This window comes from Lissotriton vulgaris, chromosome 7 (genome assembly GCF_964263255.1).
Source record: "Lissotriton vulgaris chromosome 7, aLisVul1.2, whole genome shotgun sequence".
In the NCBI taxonomy this organism is placed as follows: Eukaryota; Metazoa; Chordata; class Amphibia; order Caudata; family Salamandridae; genus Lissotriton; species Lissotriton vulgaris.
The window spans coordinates 1,253,767,120-1,253,791,488 of NC_141695.1; the positions used below are offsets into that span (position 1 = coordinate 1,253,767,120).

General features: G+C 47.2%; 1 protein-coding gene across 3 annotated transcripts in view; it reads left to right on the forward strand.

Moving 5' to 3' along the window:
* The window catches only part of NSD1 (nuclear receptor binding SET domain protein 1), a 1,028,734-nt gene that overhangs the window by 961,767 nt on the left and 42,598 nt on the right, over positions 1-24,369 (forward strand). For all 3 annotated transcript variants that reach the window (XM_086931779.1, XM_086931778.1, XM_086931780.1), the window contains exons 20-22: positions 5,379-5,520; positions 7,177-7,283; positions 7,472-7,661. In XM_086931779.1, coding sequence (XP_086787905.1) covers positions 5,379-5,520; positions 7,177-7,283; positions 7,472-7,661 — 439 coding nt within the window. The remainder of the gene's footprint in view (positions 1-5,378; positions 5,521-7,176; positions 7,284-7,471; positions 7,662-24,369) is intronic.

Genomic DNA, 24,369 nt, shown 5'->3' on the forward strand with positions numbered 1-24,369 from the left:
CCAGTTCAAATAACAAAACAAGAACTCCTCTCAAATTTAACATCAGATTTGATAGATCAGCACGAGCATTAAGGAGGCACTTGAAAAAACTGACGCCTCAAGAACATGGTCAAACTCAAAATCCCAGCGTCTGGGTAGCAGTACGTAAGGCCAGGAAACAATACAAGAAATTAATATGGACTGAAAAGCAAATTCTTGTGAATGAATTCTGGTCTAAACTACTGCATAACATAAAGAGAGCAGATTCAAGGGCCTTCTGGTTACAAGTTAACTCCGTAAATCGGACATCTCAACTAATAAGTATGACCTGTATAACCGAATCAGAATGGACCCAACACATTATGGACATATTTTCTAAAAACAATTTGAAGACAACTACAACTTTGCCAATCAAAGTAACAGATAAATCAGAGTGGGAAGATATCGCCCAAGTCCACCAAGGGATCCGGCTAAAAGTCCGCGAAAGCAGGGTAAAAAGCCCCAGGCAAGATGACGAACAAAGTATACTAAAAATAATTAAGAAAAGTAGGCAAGACAGCGCCCCTGGTCCAAACGGCGTTCCGCAAGCCATCTACAAGGAGGACCCACAGTACTGGGCCAGCAAATTCAATTTACTGTTTCCAACAGTAAGCAACACAGGTGGTATCCCAGAGAGCTGGAGGGGGGCGATCATAACTCCAATTTACAAAGGCGGAGACCGTAAAGATCCAAATAACTACCGTCTGATCGCCCTTATTGACGCCGAAGCAAAATACTATGAGTCAATGATATTAGCAGACCTGGCTCAATGGTCAGAAGCGAATAACAAAATACCACTGAATCAGTCTGGGTTTCGCTGTGGCATGGGAACAATGACGAATGTAATGGCCCTATGCCTGATCGCAGAGAAAAGTCTACAGAACTGTCAGGAGCTTTACACCTCTTTTGTGGACCTTAAGGCGGCGTTTGACCGTGTTAACAGGCAAATGCTATGGGCAAAACTAAAACACCAGGGCCTACCGGACTCAATTCTTTTACCCATCATTGACCTGTACACGCCTGGATGCAAGTAAAAATCGATAATGGGCATCGCTTGACCCGGAAGATGAACACTGCCGACGGTCTAAAGCAAGGCTGTGTTTTGGCCCCACATTTATTTAATCTATTTATGGGCGATCTAGCAGAAAGCTTGGACAAGGTCAATGCACATCCTCTTCGGTTAGGTATCCTCCGTGTAACGCATCTATCGTATGCGGACGATGTGGTACTGCTGAGCCAGACAAAAATTGGCCTTCAACGCCTATTGCACGACATGACCGCTTATACAAAAAAGAATTTACTAACAATAACTGTCAGGAAGACAATGATCATAACACGACAACAAAAAACTCCACCAACTTTCTGAATAAACAATGACCAGCTGGATTCGGTAAATAGCTATAAATACTTAGGGGTATATCTAGACAAGCGCCTTAACTTCCAATTGCATTTTAAGGACATGGAAAAAAAGGAGTCTACTTTACTGCACGCCTTTACTAGTTTGGCAACTGAGCTTAAAGATCCTCTTGTCTCCCCTTTGCTAACCGCAATGAAAGCAAAACTATTACCCGCAATAGCATATGGGAGTGTACTACATCAGGGGAAAAGTGCAACTCTCATAGACAAAATACAAACTAAAGTCTACAAACTGGTTTTCTCCTTACCAAACAGTTCTTCACCAGCGCAAGTACGACTTGAATTCGGGCTACAATCTCAAGTACTACTGAAAAAATATGAGGCCATCAAATTCTGGTATAACGTTTGGAGGAATAAGGAGAACAAAATAAAGGGGGCATTGTGGGAAGCAATCGACACAAGCCTGAACTCTGAGTATGCAAAGTACCTAAAACTCTCATTAGACACAACTGAGATGGGACCATTGTGGGAAACAAAATTTCCGGTTTCTTCATTTAAACAGGTGGTTAAGAGGATCGCCAAGAAGCACTCATTCCTCAATGACAAAATAACCTTCAGCGCCCAAACCCACGCTTGGATGACTATCAAATCATACACAAAGCCCCCACCAGCAGCTTATTTAGACATTGCATTCTCGCTCTTCATTAAACGTAAATTTCTCTACTTAAGGCTGGGCAATCTTCCAACAAGACTGGACCAACCAAAATGGAGACCACAAGAAACAACAGAATGCGACCTTTGTGGTGCAGGCAAACAAGACATTATACATATAGTTTGCATCTGTCCAGCTTTGTACCAAGGTCGGCGGTATTGGTTAAAAGACAAGCTCAATGAGCAAGGAGTACGCACCTGCAGGACTGCGATAGTCCAAATCCTCTGTACAGCGGATCCACAACTAATTTGCAGATCAGTTAAATTCCTGGACAGCTTTGCAAAAAATGAGGCCTATTGCCAGAGGCCCGACCTTTATCTTGACTTAAGAACTCAGTTATTAAAGACAATCTTGTGCTCCGAACACGTCTACTGAAATTCACGACAGCCTCTCGGTCACTGATTTTATTCTTTTACTTTTTTATTGTAGCACTAAAAGCTTGTTTTAACTATTGTGAAATACTAAACATTGTAATGGTTTTAATTAACCAAACAATAAAGAATTACTTACTATTTTATGGCTGTCACTATTCATGCTACATATATTTATAAATAGATATCCATATAGTGATATTTGTATGCATGTTTCATTTTGATAATGTATCTTACATGATTTTGATTTCTTAAAGACTTGCTTATTTTAAACTTTCTGAACCATTATGGATGCAGTTTGGGAGTTTACAAACACTTGTCTTCCACCATCCGCAACGGACGGTATACTTTGTATACTGTTTGCTACTCTGATTCAGGGATGTAAATCTATGAAAGATACCCCAATACTGGATAAGAAAACAAGTTACTTACCTGTAACTACAGTTATCAAGTATTGGTATCTTTCATAGATTCACATGCACCCACCCTCCTCCCCGGAGAGTCAGTTCTCTATTATTTGGGATACTTACTTCCCACTTGTGCTAAGGAAAATCTGAGGAGAACTTGCTCTGCTGAGTGTTCTAGAGGGTGCTGATTGTTTGGAGCTGACTTGGTTCTTTCACCATAATGAGGTAGATAGGCTACTAAGATTTAGGCCTTAGACCTTTTTCTTTTGGCCTACTACTACTATTTACCTTTCGCACTACTTTTGTAATTTACCGTGGGACTCCCGCCTCGGCGACGGGGAATGATTCAGGCAAGTAAATCTATGAAAGATACCAATACTGGATAACTGTAGTTACAGGTAAGTAACTTGTTTTCATATGTTTGCCAACAAGGAGGACACTTTTGGTGTGCCCCTCCAGATCAATGGACCGGTCCAGGACCTCACATAGTCAGGAACAGGCCTAGGTCTCTGTGCATACTATATTAGTTTAATCCTAAGGTCAAAATAAGTCAGGACACCAAATACATAAGTAGTTGGTCACGGAGGGCAGAGAACACGCCCCTATACCATGCAGCAAACATTCCCTTTGTCAGAAAGGCATTTCTTGAAAAAAGTAAGTGACCTCTAAATTGCAGCCACCTTGTTTTCAGTTCATTCGAAGGCCCCCTGCAGCTCGCATGTTCTTCCCCCTATTTGAGAGAGTTTTCTTCATTTGCATGAGTTCTGCTCTGTCCTAACTCAACCTGGGCACTACCTTATCTTCCTTATGTGGGTAAATATCGGTTTCAGGTATCGTTTATAAATGTACATGTGGCTGCATTTACTTTTACATTTCATTACAAGGTATTTGCCCATAAAGAAGTACACTATTTCTAGGGAGTTGATGAATAATCTGTTCAAACTTATGGGCTTCTTCCTCAAAGTCTTGCATATGTGGCTTTTGTGATTCAAAATCAACTGGAAGGGTGAATGGGACCCAAGCTGTGCGGGGCCACTATGAATGGACCTTAGGAGTGCACCTGTGTGGAAAATAATTATACCAGATTTACAATTAACAATGTATGTATGCAAGTCAAAATACCTACATGGAAATTATTAAATCAACCACTCACATAGTATTATAAACGCAGTTCATAGCTAGATGTTTAATGTCCTACATGACTGATTCGCCGTAACCTGACAATCAATACATACCTTTATAGAATATGAATACATTAAAACTGAAAACAAAGATGTTACCTTAGAGGATCTGATCCGCCTGTGTGACTTGTTTGTGCGATTTGATTTCCATTCTTTGTCACTTTTACTCATCAAATGCTCACCTTTAGCTTAGTGGAATAGCCTTCATTTATGAATATTAGTCCTCAATTGATAAACTGGATGTGGCTTTTTTGTAAACCCAGTTCTCTAACAAATGTATCACCCTAGATTTCATAACCAAATCCTTCTCTCCTTTAAATCAGAAGTGCAGTTATATATGTTTATTAATTTGGTATTTTGTTCTACCTACCCGTGAAAATTAGCTGCCTAACGGAGGTTCCTAGATTCCGTAAAGGAGCCATGACAACATTTTTTATGTAACTTGTGATGCCTGCATACACCATCTCCTAACTTGTTTTTCCTTTTTGTGAAAGCAGTTGAAGTGGTATTTTTAAACAAATGCCATTTAAAACATTTGAATTACTACTTGAAATAAATAAAGTTGCTGTAATGTCATATTTGTTTTGATTATGAGATCATTTGTATAGATTATTTTCGTCCTTTAAAATGTGTTAAGAGCGCCAGACACACAGACATTTTCTAATGCTTACAAATTCAAAGAAGGTTGTTGTGTTGGAGATCCTAGAATTACAAGTAACATTCTCAGTGCTATTTTTTGCTGTCTGCACATGCCCAAAATTGTTCTGTGCTGTCTGCACATGCCCAGAATTAGTCTGTGGTTCTAGGACTGTATTGGCATGTTTGTAAATGTAGTCTTTTTATTGGAAACTCGACCAACTTTGAAGGCAAACCTTGACCATTGGTTGTGTGAAAGGATCTGGTCCCCAAACAAAGAACCTGGGTTTCAGAGGGATCCATCTTTGGTGGCTTGTGTGTTTGCACAACCGAGTACTTATCCTGACTCAAAAAACAACTGGCTCTGTTAGAATTTGCCAACTGTCAAAATTGATAATTATATCAACCCCCAATCAGCTGCTTGACATTTTCTTTCAGTTTTTCTCGACACAACATACTACACTGAGTGTATTCTGAATTAATTTGAATTTGATCTGTTTTCATTGGTTAACTCCTCATTCATCCCACATAAACCCTTGATTGATTCACACTGTACGGTCTTTAAGTTAGTGAACTTGATGTTTACATGCGTCATTGAATCCCTTTCTACAAACTTCGACTATAATGCAAATTGGATTTCATGTGTGGAACAGTGCTTGTTTCACAGTCCTCACCATTGGTCATGGTTTAATTTTAGGATCGTATCATTGATGCTGGACCCAAAGGAAACCATTCAAGATTTATGAATCACTGCTGTCAGCCCAACTGCGAAACACAGAAGTGGACTGTAAATGGAGACACCCGAGTTGGCCTCTTTGCTCTTTGTGACATCCAAGCTGGTATGGTGGATTCTGAAGTTGGAATGTATGTATTTGTTGAGACTTGTATAGTGCATACCTAGCTGGGAAGCAGTGAAATTTCATACATGTAGGTCAATGGGGAATGATTCAGCATCTTGTAAATAAGCATGAGGTGCGGAGGGCAGCGACCCAAGAAAGAGTACATAGGTCTTGGTTTCTTTTATTAAAGCATCCATTAAAACAAGACGAGCCAATACGTTTCTGTATAATATTGGACTCAATGTTTTTTTGAAGAGAAGCTTTTTCATCTCCTTCTCAAAGTGAAGAAGAGAAACACCAAAGTTCCACCTTGGTGGGACACAGTTCCACATCAATGGTCTGTAGTTCAATAAGCATTTGCAAAGCAAATAGCACTAGGCTTTAAATTGCTGAGCTATTGGCTTTGCTTATGCTTTTTCCCCCCAAATGCCTTCGTGTGCATGTATAATAATGCATGTGAATGCATGCCTTAGAATGTGATTTCTACTTTAAAAAATATATATATATATTTCAAAATGGGTTTTCAGCGCACATGGAGGCTACCATTTGACAGGTAAATTGAAATAAAAAAGTAACAATTCAGCAAGCTGCTTCAAACGTGATAAAAGCTAGTGACTGGCCCAGCAGCACTTTCCAGCTGGCAGCCTTGAAAACAAAAATAATCAATGTGAGATGGGGAGCATGTTTGCGAGCAGCGTAAAGTGGGGGAGTGATGAAAGAGAACACTGCCTGGCAGCACTTTGCAGCTGCCAGATAAGCATACAAAATTAAACAAAACAATTATTGTATTAAACTGAATGGGTGTGGGGGGAAAGGAGTGAAGAGCGAGAAGCAGGCAGAATAGATTATCATATCCATACCCCGGGAGTGCCAACAACGTAATAAAAAAAAAAGTCCCCTGAAGTATGCAGTGGAAGCATACAACTAATCCTAAAAGAACAGTGCAACACCTCAATGCTTCTGTGCAGGGCAAACATAAGAATAAGGGAGAAAGTAATCTAATCGGGAGCAGGGATGTAAGATTGACAACCAAGTAACCCACTCATGACCAAGGGGCCTGAACTAAAGCCCAATCTAAACCTATATAATGCCTTGGAAATAATTGGTCATGCCAACAGACACCTAAAGCAGTCTGTAGCCAAAATCTAAAAACGCTTGATTTGTGCCAGTTTCCATTTTTCCTCTTTTGATTTCCAGTCGCACTAAACAAAACTTTGTGATTTGTGTTAGCCACTGGTATTTTGTTACCGGCCTGCTAGGGTTGAGTGATATTTTTTTGCTACCTTGTAGACTATGCCACTGGCTTTGAAGCTGATGCAAGCTTGTAACCATAGTAAGCGTCATGTTAGGGTGAGGGTCATAAGGCCCTACTGTCTTAGAACCATGAGTCTAGAGCTGCAGATTCCTCCATGTGCAACCATGTAATTACCCTGTGCCTGTGCTCAAGATGGCAAGTTTTATCACATGAAGGCTGCAATTGGCCAAAACTAGCACACACAAGAGCAAGAGTGTCCAAATATGGCAGAATTGGGAACCAAAGAAAAGGCAGCTATTTCTGTCGAATTCTATGGTTGCAATGCAAAGGTGGCGATCTGTAGCCTGTTATATATTATAGCTTTATTTTAAATGTGGATTATTTTTCTTACTCTTTTACAGAGACAGAGCTGACTTTCAACTATAACCTGGAATGCTTGGGAAACGGAAAAACTGTTTGCAAATGTGGTGCTCCAAATTGCAGTGGCTTTCTTGGTGTGCGTCCAAAGGTACAGCCTTAGTCTACATTTTTTGTTCTATGAGAATTTTAACGTATAGTTTGTTCTCAAGATAATTTCCCTCTTTTTTGTCAGAATCTTTTGTAAAAACCCATCATGTCAACAGCGAAAATTCCAATAAAATTTTGTTCTGAAAAAAAACAAACCATCATGTTCACTTAAGTTGTTTTCCCTTTCAGAATCAGCCTGCGTCTACGGATGAAAAGACCAAGAGGAAGTTTAGACGCAGGGCACCAACAGCAGTGATCAAAGAGCATGAGGATGAATGTTTTAGTTGTGGTGATGCTGGGCAACTTATTTCTTGCAAGAAGCCAGGCTGTCCAAAGGTGTATCATGCAGACTGCCTCAATCTCAGTAGAAGGCCAGCAGGTAAATATCTGTAACAAGTGGGAATCGTATGCTAGTGGGTAAGAAAACTTTAGCTACAAATTCTTGCCATGGCCAGTGGAAATTAAGAAATTGAATACACACCCTTTGATGTTGATTAGTCAGATTTCTTAAACTAAGGTCTTATTAAAGAACAGCATCTTTTTTCCTGTAATTATTTCAAGACTACCAGAAGCATTAATGTAATTAGTTAATGATGTTACCTTAAGGTGTCCCTAGAATGTCAATACACTCCTTTCTGTTTTTGCCATCTGGCAAAGACAATTAGTATAGAAGAGTTGATTCCCCTTGCTCCAGTTTTATTTTTCAAGATTTCTTCAAGCTGCTGTTCGTTCCGACTTTGCTCAATCTGTCATTTTTCCTTGGTACAAGTGCTTCTGAACACGGTGTTTCATTAGTTTTCTTCCAGATGATACTCATCAAAGTCGTAAGCACTAAATAGTCCCGCCCATGTGCAGGGACCCCAGAGCATTAAAAAAATATATGCACATATATGTATGTATGCATGTGTATATATATATATATATATATATATATATATATCTAAATATGCAGCCAAAAAAACTAATATCTGAAAGAAACAGGTTAGTATTAGATTCCTTACCTTAGAATATCCCCAGGCGTCAGACTGGATTCGGAAACTTTTGCGTAGCAGTACCCTTGTGTGTTGGTAGGCATCTTCTGCGGCTCCGCGTCTGTCGTCGGCGTCGTTGGGAACGGGATGACCTCGCCGGAGTACTTAGACGCCGCCCTCGCGCGCTGACGTCAGTTCTTCTTTCTTCGCGCCAGCAAGTGCCAATCCGGAAAAAGTGGTACCCTTAGTCACTTTTTGACTAAACTTTTTAGATCATTTTTGATCTTTCTTCGAAGTCGATTCACTCCGACGGTGCCGGTAGGGATGCCCGTGTTCAAGCCCTGCGTCGTCTGCAACCGACTGATGTCGGTTACCGACCCCCATCGCCGGTGTCTACATTGCATGGGGCCCGACCACGATGACAAGTTGTGCCCCGACTGCCGGGCCTTGACGTCGAAGGCTAGGCGGGAGCGGTCCCGCAAGCGCCTCGAGCTCCAGCAGTCGGCCCCGCGCCATTCGAGGTCCCGGTCCAGAAGGAGGTCGAGGGACCGGTCGCGGGCCCAAAGTCATCACAGCTCGGAGAGTCGACACCACTCCTCGGGCTCCAAGTCCTCAGGTAAGAGGCACAAGAAGACGAAGAAGCGACATCGCTCTTCTGACTCCCCCCGACGCTCGCGCGACACGGCCGGGGGTTCGGGCGACACCACTTGCGCAGCTCCACCATAGCTTCAGGTGTCGCGGCCTGCTCCATAACCGCGGTCCCTGGGCAGAACGCGCCGCCGGAGGAGATCGATGCCTTCCTCACGGCCATGAGGTCGCTCACTCCTCCGTCGGGTTCCGCGGCTCCGACAGGGAGCCCAAGCGGGCCGGGTGCTTCAGCACCGGCGCCGTCTGGTGCTTCGGCGACTTCGGTCCCAGCATCGCAGGGCCCTGCTGGATCCGGTTCCGGGTCGTCGCCGGTCGACCTTACGACCTCGCCGGCCCCTAGGGTGTCTCCCCCGATGCCGTCCCCGGTCCCCCCTTCGACTCGGTTCAGACCCCGGAGCGGCCCGCTCGACGCCGCATTCAACGTCGAGAGAAGACTTTTTCTTCTATGATCCGGCCCCATCATTTGAGCCTCAGTACCAGGAGATGTGTGGCGAGGCGGATTGGGAGGGGTCTAAGGACCCTCTGGCACGTGAGTGCCAGTCTCATCAGGACCGGGCAGGTAAGCTAGGGGATGCCAGTGGTTTGGACACTACGCCAGACACTGGTTTTGTCTCCCCTCCTAACGTGGCTACGGAGGAGGGGGGCTGCCTATAGTGTGGTGTTGATGCGGGCGGCCAAGGCCTTATCCCTTGAACTCCCCGTCGCGGCCGGGAGGACTAACCTCCTCACTGAGGTCCTTAAACCGCAAGCAAGCTCTTCAGAGCCTCTGTTGCCGTTTAATGAGGCCTTGTCTGACGTTCTTCTGGGCACTTGGTCCAGGCCCGCTACAGGTCCCCCTGTAGATAGGAACGTGGCCAGACGCCACCGCCCGGCTCCAGGCGACCCTTGCTTCCTGTCCACCCACCCCACTCCCGAGAGCCTGGTCATACAGACCTCTAACTCCCAGACCGCATTCCAGACGGCTCCTCCCGATCGGGAATCCAAGAGGTACGAACAGTATGGTAAGAAGACGTTCTCCTCACTGAGTTTGGGGTTGCGGTCAGTTAACACCGCGTGCCTCTTGGGCCGTTATACCCACTCTCTGTGGGACACGGTCGCGGACGTGCTGCCACAATGTCCGGAGGAGGCCTGGACTAAACTCGCCCAGACCCTTGCGGAGGGTCGAGATGAGGCACGGTATTCCATCCGGTGTGGACTGGATACAACGGACTCGCTAGGCAGGGCGATGGCAACGATGGTGGCGATTTGTCGCCACGCCTTGCTGAGGTCTGCCAACTTTTCGGCTGATGTCCAAAACACCCTTATGGACATGCCATTTGATGGCCGTCGCTTTTTTAGCGACAAGGCAGACAGTGCGCTTGAGCGCTTTAAGGACTCCAGGGTTACGGACAAGTCCTTGGGCCTGTCGGCCCCGCACCAGCAACCTGCTGCCTTTCGCTCCTTTCATGGCCAAGAAAGGGGCGCCCCCTCACGTCCTGCTAGCCACGGGCCGAAGACTAACATCCAGCGCGGTGGCGGACGTGGTAACCGCTGTGGCGGTGCCCGGGGACAACGGCGAGGCCAGTCCACATCCACCCCCGCAGCATCCGCCTCAAAGCCCTCCTAGTCTGAGATTTCAGGCCCATTTGACGTCAGTGGGCGGCAGGGTTCGCATCACCTCCACTGGCGCTCCATCACATCGGACAGGTGGGTGCTGCAAATCGTCCGAAGGGGCTACTTCCTCCCCTTCGAGGCGACCCCTCCAGCCATGCCACCGCAGTACCACTGCGTGTCAGAGGATCACTTGCAACTTCTGAAAGAGGAAGTTACGGCCCTCTTGGCCAAGGGGGCCATCGAGCGCGTTCCTGGGCCAGAAGTAGGGTGTGGTTGCTACTACCACTACTTTCTGGTTCCCAAGAAGGGCAAAGGGGGAATAAGCCCTATCTTGGACCTACGGAACGTCAACGGCTTCCTTCGGAAGGAGAAGTTCAAGATCCTGACATTGACTCAGGTCCTTGCTTCCCTGGACCCGGAGACTGGCTGGTAGCGTTGGACTTGCAGGATGCTTATTTTCACATCCCCGTCCTGCCGGCCCACCGGCGTTACCTGCGGTTCACGGTAGGCCACAAGCACTTTCAGTTTACCGTGCTCCCCTTCGGCCTTACCAGCGCCGCACAGGTGTTCATGAAAGTGATGGCGGTGGTCGCAGCTCATCTGCGCAGGTTAGGGGTTTCAGTCTTCCTCTACCTCGACGACTGGTTGTTGATGGCGGGCTCGCCCCAGACAGTCGTCAGCCACCTCCAGACTACGGCCGACCTCCTGCACCTGCTGGGGTTCTCCATCAATGTGCCAAAGTCACACCAGTGTCCCTCTCAGAGGCTCCTCTTCATCGGAGCGGTTCTAGACTCAGCGCAGTTTCGGGTTTATCCTCCCGAACATCGGGTTCGGGATATTCAGGCTCTGATTTAGACCTTTCAGCCGTTATCCCGGATCTCGGTCAGGTTGACGCTGCGGCTTCTAGGGCTGATGGCCTCCTGCATCCTTCTGGTGCATCACGCCAGGTGGCTGATGCGGGCTCTGCAGTGGGACCTGAAGTTTCAGTGGGCCAAGCATCAGGGCAAGTTGTCCGACCATGTCTTGATCTCGGAGGGCACTGCAAGACAGTTGCAGTGGTGGCTCACAGACCGTGATTGGGTCAGCGGCAGATCCCTCTCCCTACCCCAACCGGAGCACGTAGTTGTGACAGACGCGTCCCTCCAGGGCTGGGGAGGCCACATGGGAGAGGCGGAGATCAGAGGCCTCTGGTCTCCGGCGGAGTCCCAGCTCCACATCAACCTTATGGAGCTGCGGGCGATTCGTCTGGCACTGAAGGCATTCCAACCCTCTGTCCGAGGGAGTGCAGTGCAGGTGTTCACGGACAACACCACCGCCATGTGGTACTACAACAAACAGGGCGGTGTGGGGTCCTGGACCCTCTGTCAAGAGGCTCTGCGCCTCTGGCAGTGGCTGGAACTTCAGGGCGTGACCCTGGTGGTTCACCACCTGGCAGGTTCTCTGAACGTCAGGGCGGAGAACTCAGCCGACGGTGCTCGATGGATCACGAATGGCGTCTGAACTCGGACGTGGCGCAAGGCATCTTTCTGCAATGGGGAGAGCCTTGGTTAGATCTATTCGCCACCGAAGCGAACGCGCAATGTCATCAGTTCTGCGCGTTGGAATTTCCAAGGCGGCACTCGCTCGGCGACGCATTTAGTCGCGAGTGGAGTTGCGGTCTGTTATACGCCTTTCCGCCTATACCACTTCTGCCCAGAGTGCTGAAGAAAATCAAGCGCGACCGGGCCCAAGTCATCCTTGTGGCTCTAGTTTGGGCTCGAAGGTACTGGTATCCCGAGCTACTCAATATGTCAGTCGTTCCCCCGATCCGTCTGCCTCTTCGGGAGGACCTTCTGTCGCAGCAGCAGGGGACGGTCCTCCACCCGAACCGGTCCAGTCTCCACCTCCATGCTTGGAGATTGAGCAGCGACAGTTGAGGCCATTTGACTTGCCTCCTGAAGTCTGTAATGTTATTCTGCAAGCCAGGCGTCCCTCCACAAAGTCGGTATACGCCTGCCGATGGAATAGATTTGTGGCATGGTGCACAGCAAAGCCTGTGGATCCTCTTTCTGCCCCTCTTTCTGAGGTTCTTCTCTTCCCTCTTTCTCTTGCCCAGCAGGGCTCTGCTCTGGGCACTATCAAGGGCTACCATTCTGCCCTTTCGGCCTTTCTAAGGCTGCCTGATCAACCTTCTTTGTTCAAGTCCCCTATTGTAACTCGTTTTCTGAAGGGCATTACACACATGTTTCCACCTGTTCCCTTTGTGATGCCTCAGTGGGACTTGAACCAGGTTCTTACTTTCCTGATGTGCGCTCCCTTTGAGCAACTTCATTCTTGTCCTCTCCGCCTTCTCACTTTGAAGACGGCTTTCCTGGTTGCCATCACCTCTGTCAGGAGAGTGAGTGAGCTCCAGGCTCTATCGTGCAAACCTCCTTTCCTGTCTGTACATCCGGACAAAGTGGTGTTGCGTACAAGACCCTCTTTCCTTCCCAAGGTAGTCTCTGCTTTTCACATCGGGCAGTCCATCACCTTGCCCTCCTTCTTTCCGCCTCCCTCAAAGGATGAAGAGCGGCTCCATCGTCTGGACCCAAAACGTGCACTTTCATTCTATATGGATCGCACACGCCAGTTCCGGGTGGATGACCAACTCTTTGTTGGTTACGTGGGTGTGAAGAAGGGACGGGCGGTGCATAAGCGGACCATCTCTCGGTGGGTCGTCTTATGCATCAAGGCGTGCTACTCCTTGGCTAGGAAGGAGCCACCAGTTGGGCTGAGGGCCCATTCAACTCGGGCCACGGCGGCTACTACTGCCCTGGGTCGGGGGGAGTCCCCCTGCAGGACATTTGCCAGGCGGCTACGTGGGCCTCGCTGCACACCTTTGCAAGGCACTACTGCCTGGACAGTCCAGTCCGGAGGGATGGCTTCTTTGGCCGTTCCGTCCTCCAGGACTTTCTGGTGTAAGTATTGGTTCGCAGACCCAACACCGGGGTTGGTATTGCTCGGGTATCTATTCTAAGGTAAGGAATCTAATACTAACTTGTTTCTTTCAGATGAACAAGTTACTTGCCTTCGATAACGATATATCTGTAAAAAACAGTAGTTAGTGTTAGATTCCTTACCGCCCCACCCATCCTCCCCGTTCTGCGAACTGATACCTAGGGTTAAGGTCATCCCCTTTCAGGGCCCTAGTTTCATGACACCAGTGTTGGTTCTAGCATGGCTCTGCGAATCTTGGGCGGAAAAGCTGTTTCTAAAAACTGACGTCAGCGCGCATGGGTGGCGTCTAAGTACTCCGACGACATCATACCGGCGCAGCCGACGACGGACGCGGAGCCAGAGACGACGCCTAACGACGCGCAGGGGTATTGCTACGCAAAAATTTCCAGATCCAGTCTGATGCCTGGGGATATTCTAAGGTAAGGAATCTAATACGAACTACTGTTTCTTACAGATATATCGTTACCGAAGGTAAGTAACTTGTTCATTCTGTGCAGTGCTTGAGGTGTTCAGTGGCATGGAGTTGCTGGCTTTTCAAGTACTGTCCAAGCGTCCCGACATTTTAAAAAACAAGCATTTGCAATGCAATAGGTCTCGCATTTACGCAAGCTTGAGCTATTGGCATTGTAAATGACAATGCCTTTTATTTATGTTTTAAAAACCAAAACATAAATGAAAGGTATTGTCATTTACATTTGCACTAGCTCAAACTCGTTACTCCTTATCACGGACTAATACAGTTAAGGGCTCAGCTAGGGCATAAGAGTTGAGAGCAAAAATAGAAGAAAAAAAAAAGTCTTCTTTTGAATGAAAATTCCGGCAAGCATTTTACGGCATCACCATGTTGTTGTATCACTTTAGTTTGGAGTTGGTGTGTCAAAATGCCCAGACGTTTATTATCAGTAACTTATAGCAATAACGTGGATCAACTGATAGTTGTGGGCTTTTTGTTCCGTCTTGCTATGAAGAAAATAAGAGGCAGTGTAACATTCGCTAACTTGAAATTTTCATATGGCCTGGCATTTATACTGTTCTTTGTTGTTCAGCCTTTCCAGACCCATCTTCTCACCCCTTGTCTCTAACCCTGCTACCTCATTCATTTCAAATTTTTATTCATATCATATTTTATTCTTCCTCATTACTGGGGCTCTCTAAAGGTTTTGGCAGAGGGGCCTGGGACAGGCCTCTACATATTCCTGGTATCTCCTCCCCATCCAATGGTATATTGTTGGATCTGGTCCATATTGTGACCTCCCCTTTCCATCTATTGCATAGAGGGCCATCTCATGAATGAATGAATGAATGAATGAAAGTGAATTTATAACAGCGCGATTGCTGCCCTGAGGCGTCCAAGCGCTAAAAGGAACCAGTGAAGGATAAGAGGTTGGGAACCAGAAGAAGAGGGAAGGAAAGCTAAGTTAAGTTAGACAGAATTGAATAGGTGTGTTTTTAATTGTTTACGGAAGGAAACGAGATCAGGATTGGATCTCAGGTGAAACGGGAGGGAATTCCAGAACTTGGCAGCATTAAAGGCGTACGTCCTTCCGCCAGTTCTAGACCTTTTGACTCTGGGGACTGCTGCCATGAAGGCCTGACTAGAGCGCAAATTTCTACCTGGGTGATACTGGCTTACAAGATCACGGGTGATTGGAGGACCCGAATCCCAGAAAGCTTGATGGGCAATACACATTGCTTTAAAAAAGACTCTCTTACGTACTGGGAGCCAGTGAAGATTGGTCAGAGCCGCCTTCACTGACAATCTGCGAGGAATCTGCAGCAAAGTACGCGCGGCACAGTTTTGTACCAGCTGTAGTCTCTTTAAGGTGTACTCTGGTGCACCCAGATATAGGACGTTGTTGGAGTCCAGCCGTGATTGTATCAGGCCCTGTATGGCTATCTGCTTTGCCTCCATTGGGAGCAAAGGAAGAACTTTCTTCAGTGTCCTGAGTATTCCAAAGCAGGTGGCTGAAAGCTTTGTGGCCTGGGTGTTGAGTGAGAGACTCCTGTCCAGCCATACCCCTAGGCTTTTGATGTTATCCTTCGGGGCCGGGGGGGGACCTAGACAGGGGGGCCACAGTGAATTGAAAAATGTGGGGTCGGCGGGGCCCAGGAGCATGAGCTCCGTTTTGTCACCATTAAGTTTTAATGATGACTGAGTCATCCAGGTCTTCACCTCCTCCAGACATTTGGTAAGTCCCTCTGATCGTGGTTGAAGAGCCTCCTGCGCTAATGAGACCACCAGCTGGGTATCGTCCGCATAGGATATGATCTTAACTCCATACGGACGAACTACCTCAGCCAGTGGCCTCATATAGATGTTGAAAAGCGCGGGGCTTAATGAGGAGCCCTGCGGGACTCCGCACTTCAGGGGAATGCTAGAAGACACTGTCTGTCCATCAAACACTTGGAATGACCTGTCGCTCAAGAAAGATTTTAACCAGAGCCACGCCTTGTCCACAATGCCGACATTCGAAAGACGGTTCAGTAAGGTGGCATGACTGACCGTATCGAATGCCGCACTGAGATCAAGGAGGACCACTGCCACTGATCCTCCCTGATCAAGGATTTTCCTGGACTCCTCGATGACCATTAGGAGGGCGGATTCTGTTCCATGCTTAGGCCTGAACCCTGTCTGGGTGGTGTCTAGCAGCTGGTTATCCTCAAGGAAGCTGACCAGCTGGAGATTGACATACCTCTCCGCGATCTTACTCACCCAGGGAAGCAGGGAAATCGGACGATAGTTTCCAAAATCCGATGGTTCCAGATTGGGCTTTTTTATCAGCGCTCGGACCATCGCCCGTTTCCAAGCAGAAGGGACGATGCCCGAGGCAAAGGAGGCATTTAGCAGGTTCCTAATGATCGGTAGGACAGTCTGAAGGACCAACATCATGGCCTCAGGGGGTGCCGGATCAGATGGAGATCCGGATTTTACTTTCCGAGCCATGGACTCCAATACTTCGAGATCCATGCAAGGAAAGTGACTGAGCAGAGGTGGAGGGGCTGGAGCGGAGTCTAAGGTCTTGATTTTATCCTGAGTTAGCGGAGGGGTGGAAGTAAGAGTGCAGGGAAAGGAGGCATATATTTTGTTTACTTTTGCTGAAAAAAATTCAGCCAAGTCATTGCACTGGGAAACAGACTTTTCCTTCAAAGCGATTGGAGACGGGAGTTTTGTGAGTTTTTGCAGGGTTTGAAAAATTTCTCTAGGTTTGGATTTTGCAGCTAAAATCTTGTCAGAGAAGTACACTGCTTGGGCGGCTTTTAGTTCCCTTTTATATGCTTTTATCTCCTCTCGATATCGAGTCTTTTCCTCCATGGAGTAGTCTAAGCGCCATTTCCTTTCGATTTGCCGGCATTGGCGCTTTTTGTTCCTAAGTGCCTCTGAAAACCACGGTTCTGTTTTATGGAGGCGTTTTACCGTTGATTTCTTGAGGGGGAGGATGGATTCGAGAGAGTGCAGGATCCAGTTTTCATAGGCCTGGTTAGCCAAACATGGATCCTCATTGTTAGGGGGAGGTTCTTTCGTTAGTAAGCTTTTCCATTCCTCTGTAGGTATCCGTGCCCAGGATCTGGCAAGTCTTATCGATGGTTTTACCGGCCCGGATTTCTGAGTAGACCAAGTAAAGGGCACCAAAAAGTGGTCAGTCCACGGGAGGGGGAGCGGAAACCCGACCACAAGGTCCTCGCAGTTACTGAACACTGGGTCTAACAGGTGACCCTTCACATGGGTCGATGCTTTTACTCGTTGGCTAAGTTGCAAAGCAGCCAGGTCATCGGCTAGCGTAATGGCCAGAGAGTCCAGCGGTGAGTCAAAATGAAAATTGAGGTCACCTAACACGGTATAATTGGCAGAAGTGCTAACGTGTGGTGCCATAATTACTGATAAGAGATTGTGAAATTGTTTAGGGGGACCAGGTGGGCGGTATATCAATGTGCCCGAGAAGCAATGGTTAGGGGAGAACTCCAGCGAGAAAGCGAGGCTCTCACAGTCTGGAATAGTTTCCGGGATGAGTCTACAGTAATATTGTTCCTTGAATATAATTGCTAACCCTCCACCTCTACCCTCTGGACGATCTTGTCGGATGATTTGAAAGCCCGAGGGGAGGGAGGTTACAACAGCCGGGTCAGAATCGGGTGTCAACCATGTTTCAGATAGAAATACTGCGTCCGGCGAGCGATCTTCTAGTAGAAACGAGATTTCCACCTTATGTTTTGGCAGAGATCTGCAGTTTAGTGAAAACATACGGTATTCCTGCTTCGGTGATTTAGTCTGCCACCGGGTAAAAGGGGCGTTGCAATGTGGACAAATGGTTGGAAGGGACGTTACCTCGTAGCGATGCAGCTCACAGACCGGACCTGAGGACCTCATGCCATGGAGAACCTCCGCACTGTAGGTTATGGGATGTTTGGCATAGGATGTAGGGGGGGTGGCCCCTGGCCCGGACTCGGCGCGGACGAGCGCAGACGAGCTTGCCTTATGCGCGCCTTCGGCGCGCATTCGTCGCGCCCGCTGCGCTCGTCCGCTGCGCTTCCTGTATGGACACATGATTTATAGCTGGCAGGGGGATGAGATGTGGGCGTGGCCTGGCCAGGTGGGCGTGGCCTATGTCCTGGGCAATGGCGGCAGGGAAACCAAAACAAACCCTCGCCAGAGGAAGCTTGTAGCTCAGCTGTCAGAGGGCTCGTGAAAGCGCAAAGTGCTCAGTGCAGGTGAGTGCAAGTTTTTAAAAGGCAAAAGAAATTCTGTCACTTTATATTTAAAAAGCGCAAATTCGCTCTACTCCCGGCTCAAGCCTCAGGAGGTTCCGTTTTTTATAGATGCAGCGCTTGTAATCAGCGCTCTCTATATAGCGCGGGAAGGTAGGGGTGGGCGTGGCCTGGCCAGGTGGGCGTGGCCTATGTCCTGGGCAATGGCGGCAGGGAAACCAAAACAAACCCTCGCCAGAGGAAGCTTGTAGCTCAGCTGTCAGAGGGCTCGTGAAAGCGCAAAGTGCTCAGTGCAGGTGAGTGCAAGTTTTTAAAAGGCAAAAGAAATTCTGTCACTTTATATTTAAAAAGCGCAAATTCGCTCTACTCCCGGCTCAAGCCTCAGGAGGTTCCGTTTTTTATAGATGCAGCGCTTGTAATCAGCGCTCTCTATATAGCGCGGGAAGGTAGGGGTGGGCGTGGCCTGGCCAGGTGGGCGTGGCCTATGTCCTGGGCAATGGCGGCAGGGAAACCAAAACAAACCCTCGCCAGAGGAAGCTTGTAGCTCAGCTGTCAGAGGGCTCGTGAAAGCGCAAAGTGCTCAGTGCAGGTGAGTGCAAGTTTTTAAAAGGCAAAAGAAATTCTGTCACTTTATATTTAAAAAGCGCAAATTCGCTCTACTCCCGGCTCAAGCCTCAGGAGGTTCCGTTTTTTATAGATGCAGCGCTTGTAATCAGCGCTCTCTATATAGCGCGGGAAGGTAGGGGTGGGCGTGGCCTGGCCAGGTGGGCGTGGCCTATGTCCTGGGCAATGGCGGCAGGGAAACCAAAACAAACCCTCGCCAGAGGAAGCTTGTAGCTCAGCTGTCAGAGGGCTCGTGAAAGCGCAAAGTGCTCAGTGCAGGTGAGTGCAAGTTTTTAAAAGGCAAAAGAAATTCTGTCACTTTATATTTAAAAAGCGCAAATTCGCTCTACTCCCGGCTCAAGCCTCAGGAGGTTCCGTTTTTTATAGATGCAGCGCTTGTAATCAGCGCTCTCTATATAGCGCGGGAAGGTAGGGGTGGGCGTGGCCTGGCCAGGTGGGCGTGGCCTATGTCCTGGGCAATGGCGGCAGGGAAACCAAAACAAACCCTCGCCAGAGGAAGCTTGTAGCTCAGCTGTCAGAGGGCTCGTGAAAGCGCAAAGTGCTCAGTGCAGGTGAGTGCAAGTTTTTAAAAGGCAAAAGAAATTCTGTCACTTTATATTTAAAAAGCGCAAATTCGCTCTACTCCCGGCTCAAGCCTCAGGAGGTTCCGTTTTTTTCCGTTATTTTGCCCATCACTGCATAACAATGGCTGTTTTGCATTGGGTCACCCTCGGTTTTGCCGTAGCCAAACGAAACCTAGCTAGATTTTGACGGGCAAACTCTGCCCCGACTTTGCGTGAGTGAAAGTCTGACATGGATTGGTGCATGCAGGCAGAGAAGGTGGTCTGTGAGGGAAGGGGATGTCCATACAAATGGACAAATATATGGGGAAGATGGAATGAGAGCAGGGGGATGTTGTGTGCACCTATTGCGAGAATTGACCCAAGTGGGATTGAGTGACGGGGGCAATATATATATGGCCTTGCCACAACAGATAGGCGGTGAAAGTTTTATACCTTGGACAATAGAAGATTTTTGAAAAACTCCTCTGTCATGAACTTTATCGTAATGCTTTGCATACTGATATTTACTGTAATTGCTGTACTGTACTTTATCACTGCAGTAAAAAGAATTGTAAAAAAAAAGTGCCTGTTTTGGGTAGTATGAGAGTCCGTTCCAGGAGTCTATTTTGCTACTCTGCCTTCTAGCTGGGATTTCAAAAAAATGGATTAAGTGCGAAAAATTGTTTTCTTCACAGGATGTTTGGAGCTCAAGGCCATGTAAGCCATCTGCTTGCTGGCCAGATGCACCCATTCACTATAAGAGATGGCGCAGATAGTGGTGCTGAACCTCCCGGGCACTTAAAATACAACTTTACAGAGGTAGTCTGGGCAGACAGAGGTCTGCGAAATATATTCTCAGAGCAGGCCTGGACACGTATATTCAGTGACCAGTGCCATGGGGTCTTCTGTTGTACTCAGGAGACTCACCTGGCTTTGATCAGCAGGCATCTCCAGTTTTTGCCGAAATGTTAGAGGATTGTGCTAATATTCTTTCCTGAGAAGTGATGGTGGGGTTATCAAGGGGCACGGTTGAAGGGGTCACCAAGACAAAAAGGAATATGGGATACTACTTCCAGTACTTCCTGGACCCGGAGAAGGACAGGTGATTGATAACTATTTTGGGCCTCATGCTGATGAATATCATCGGGACTCTAAGGATTGGATGGTGTCTAGGACTTGCATGATGCATACTTCCATGGGCTTATTCTGCAGTACCACAGGAGATATGTCTGTTCTATGGTTAGAACAGTTTTGATTCACTGTCCTGTCGTTCAGCCTTACCTCAGCCCCTCAGGGTTCACAAAGGTCATGTCGGTGTTTGTGGTCCATCTTGGCTGGCCAAGGAGTCACGTGTTCCTGTACCTTGGTGACTGGCTCTTGAAGGGCAGGCTTGCCTGAACTGTTTTTTACTCATCTGCAGACTGCAATATCATTGCCCACTGTGGCTGTGATTTTTTTTTTCAGCAAACTGAAATCTCATCTTTGATTTGTGCCGATGATTCTTTTTATATGGGCCATCCTAGACTCTGTAGATTTGAAGGTCTTTCTGTCCTTGCAACTAACCTGAGACTTTCAAGCTATAACTCTAATTTTTCAGATGAAAACACTTGTTCTGTCCCTACTTCTGGGCCTCCTGGGGTTGTACATCCTGCTTGTACCTCATGACCTCCAGCACATGCTGGCCCTTTAGCGAAGGCTTCAGTTTTGTTGGGCTTAGCACTGGTGGATGCCTTTTGGACAGCATCCGCATATTGGACTAAGTGACGTGGGACCTTCCATGGTGGAAACTTCTTGCTAGTCTTACTTGCAGCAAATGTTTTCCTTGATCCCTCCATTCATGACGGATGACTCTGCTCTGGCTGCAGCAGTCACCTAATTCGCATAGAGCTCAGGGAACTCTAGTCTCCGATGGAGCAGCTAATCACACTGTTGTGGCCGTGCACCATCCATCTGGCACTCAGAGCTTTTCTGCATTCCGTCAAGGGTAGAGGCATCCAAGTTTTAGTGAAACACATGACTATATGGTACTACTCTAGTCAGTGCAAAGCGGGGTCACTCTGGAGACTCTGGGGGCTGTAGCAGAGCAAATCTCCCTGACGATCAAGCCCCTAGGTGGTAGACTCATCCTAAGCCAGACAAACTCATTAGGCATCATCTTGCTGATCGCGATTGGCATCTTCATCTGGAAATAGCACAGGTTATCTTCAGCCAGTGAGTCACACCCTCTGTAGACCTCTTCTCTACATTCAGTATCTGGCCAATTTGCCTTAATAATGATTTCTCTGAGACTCGTTCCAACTTCGCTGAGGCCCAGTCGTGTTTTTTCCTCAGTCGGTGATCATACAATTCCTGAAGAAAGTCAGACTGGAACTGGCACATCTCATTCTGGCAGCTCTAGTTTGAGCGAAGATAGTTTGGCACTTGAACTCATAAATCTGAGCACATGCCATCCTCTTTGACTACCTGTTATGGAAGACCTGCTGTCCCAGCAGCATGGCAGAGATTTACCTCCAAACCTCCACAATCCACATGATTGCAGAGTTCCTTCCGAGAGTGGATAATGATCTTGTAGACTTGCTCAGCAGGATGAACCAATATGTGCACAAGTGGGCACACCACCAACAAGTCCTCCACAGAAACCTTTACCCCCGGAGCACCCCACAAATAGACCTCTTGGCACCTTTGAAAATACAAAATGCCCAGCTTCACCTCCAGGTACCCACAACCACGGTCCCTGGGCAATGCACTACGGATGAACTGGTCAGGGATATTTTCTTACGCTTTTCTGCTTCTCCCACTCATCCATTCATAGTACAGAAGATACGACAAACATCTCGGACGCTCATCTTCTTAGCCCCCACCTGGGCTAGACTGCCCTGAAACTCAGCACTCATTGAAATGTTTATCAGTCCCCAGAAGAAGTTCCTTAACAGGCTGGACATTCTCACCAGAAACCAAGGCCAGATCAGGCACCCAGATTGCAAGCAGCTCACTGTAGCGATCGGGCACCTGAGGTCCTAGAATTCAGTTAGCTGAGACTCACTTGCGCGAGGCTCGTAGACCAACTGCACAAGCTTGTTATGATTTTCCTCTACTGCATGTCTAGGTACCTGGACCCCTTTAAATGCAAAGTCCAGGATATATGATATTTACTTCCTCTCCAGGCCTCGCATACACTTCCATGCGCCTCCATTTAGCAGCTTATTACCTGCAGAATAGAGAGCACTCCTCCCTCCTTTGCATACCATTGGTTAAGGCCTTTATGGAGGGTCTCATACAGGTAATCGCTCACAGAGGACACCCATACCCCCCTGCCTAGTGTGGAACCTTGATGTAGTTCTCACCAGACTCGTGGATCCCCTTTTGAAGCCTCCACTCTTGGCCTTTCCAGTCCCTTTCCTGTAAAGTGGCTTTATTAGTGATAGTTATCTCTCTCTGAAGCATTAGCGAACTGCAGGCACTCGCATTACAAGAACTTTTCATTCAGGTGTCTGAGGACAGGTTAGTACTCAGAACCAATATGATATCCCCTTTCCACCTTAATCAGATAATAGAACTTCCAGTCTTTTTTCCCCGATCAGACTCCGTAGCAGACTGAAGACTGCACACTTTATACATTAAACATGCTCTCATGAATTACATTGACAGGACTAATCTTTTCGTAGGTCAGACCAGGTCTATGTCCTTCATGGAGCCTTACAAGGATCAGCCTATATCTATAGCAGGTATTACAAGATGGATGGTCAAGTGTATTCAGATCTGTTACCATAAAGCAGAGAGAGCCCTCACTGTTACACCAAGGGCACACTTGACACGAAAGAAGGCTGCACCTCTGGCCTTCCCAGGGGACATTCCCCTGGTTGGCATATATAAAGCAGCCACCTGGTCAACCTCATACACTTTTACCAAATGCCACTGTGTGGATGACCTTGCTAGACAACAGGCAAGGCGGTCCAAAGGACTTTATTTCAGACATCTGCCTCCTCCACACTAGCTACTGTTTGTAGGGGAGAACTGCTTTACAGTCTATGAATGATGAAAGAGCCATTTATTAGGCATACAGCTGATTCGAAAGGAAGCGTCCAGGCGCTCAAACCAGTAGGTTGCTATAGTGCTCTGAACAGATGAGTTTTCAGTTCGGATTTAAAGGCCTTCTGCGGATCAAAGTCACAGAGCTTTCGGCAGAGAGCTACATAATTTTGCTGCCAGAAACAAGAAGGTTAATCCATCAGACATTTCCTTATGGATCCCTGGGGTGCAGGCCAATCCTTGATTGGAGGAGCGAAGTTCCCTACCTGGAACTTACATGCTGAACCTTCTCTAAGTATAAAGGTCCTTTTTTGGTTTATTGCTATGTAGGAGACTGGCATAGCTTCATATGTGAGCCATTGAGTGAGTGGAAGCCTTTGAAATTGCATAGATTTTTCTATTGAAATTGTCTTTTTTGGCATTTCAAAATTAAGCGAGCAGCTTTGTTTTGAACCAGCAGTAGCTTGTATAGTAGCCCTGTTGAGAGTCCCAAGCACAGCACATTTGTTTAGTCCAACCTACAGTAACCTAGGCCTCCACCACCGTTTTCCTTGAGTGCCCAGGCAGATTGTTGTTAAATTTTATACTGAGATTTCATGCTTCCAGTTTGGGAGTTGGAGGTTCCCTGGGATCTTTCCGCCACAAGGAAGGCGGGAGCACCAAAAATCCAAATTTGAGATTTACCTGAATTCAACTTCATACAGCTGTATTGTTAGCAACTGTAGTCAGACTGTCATGGACATTCTCTTTACGACCGAGGTGTCAGTTTGCTAAATTGATAGTAATAACTGGGTCTTTTCTTCATAAGATACAAACTTGAAGCCTCATTGTTCATGACCTTCCTCAGTAGTGCCATATAGATGGGAAGTAGCGAAGGACTCAACCCAGAGCCCTAAGGATCAGGTCATAACCCACTTGGGTTATCTCAGTTCCTTAAAACTGTAAGTGAAAGGAGAAAAGTAGAGCGCTTGCAAAGAAAGACTTCCCCTAGCGATTTGTT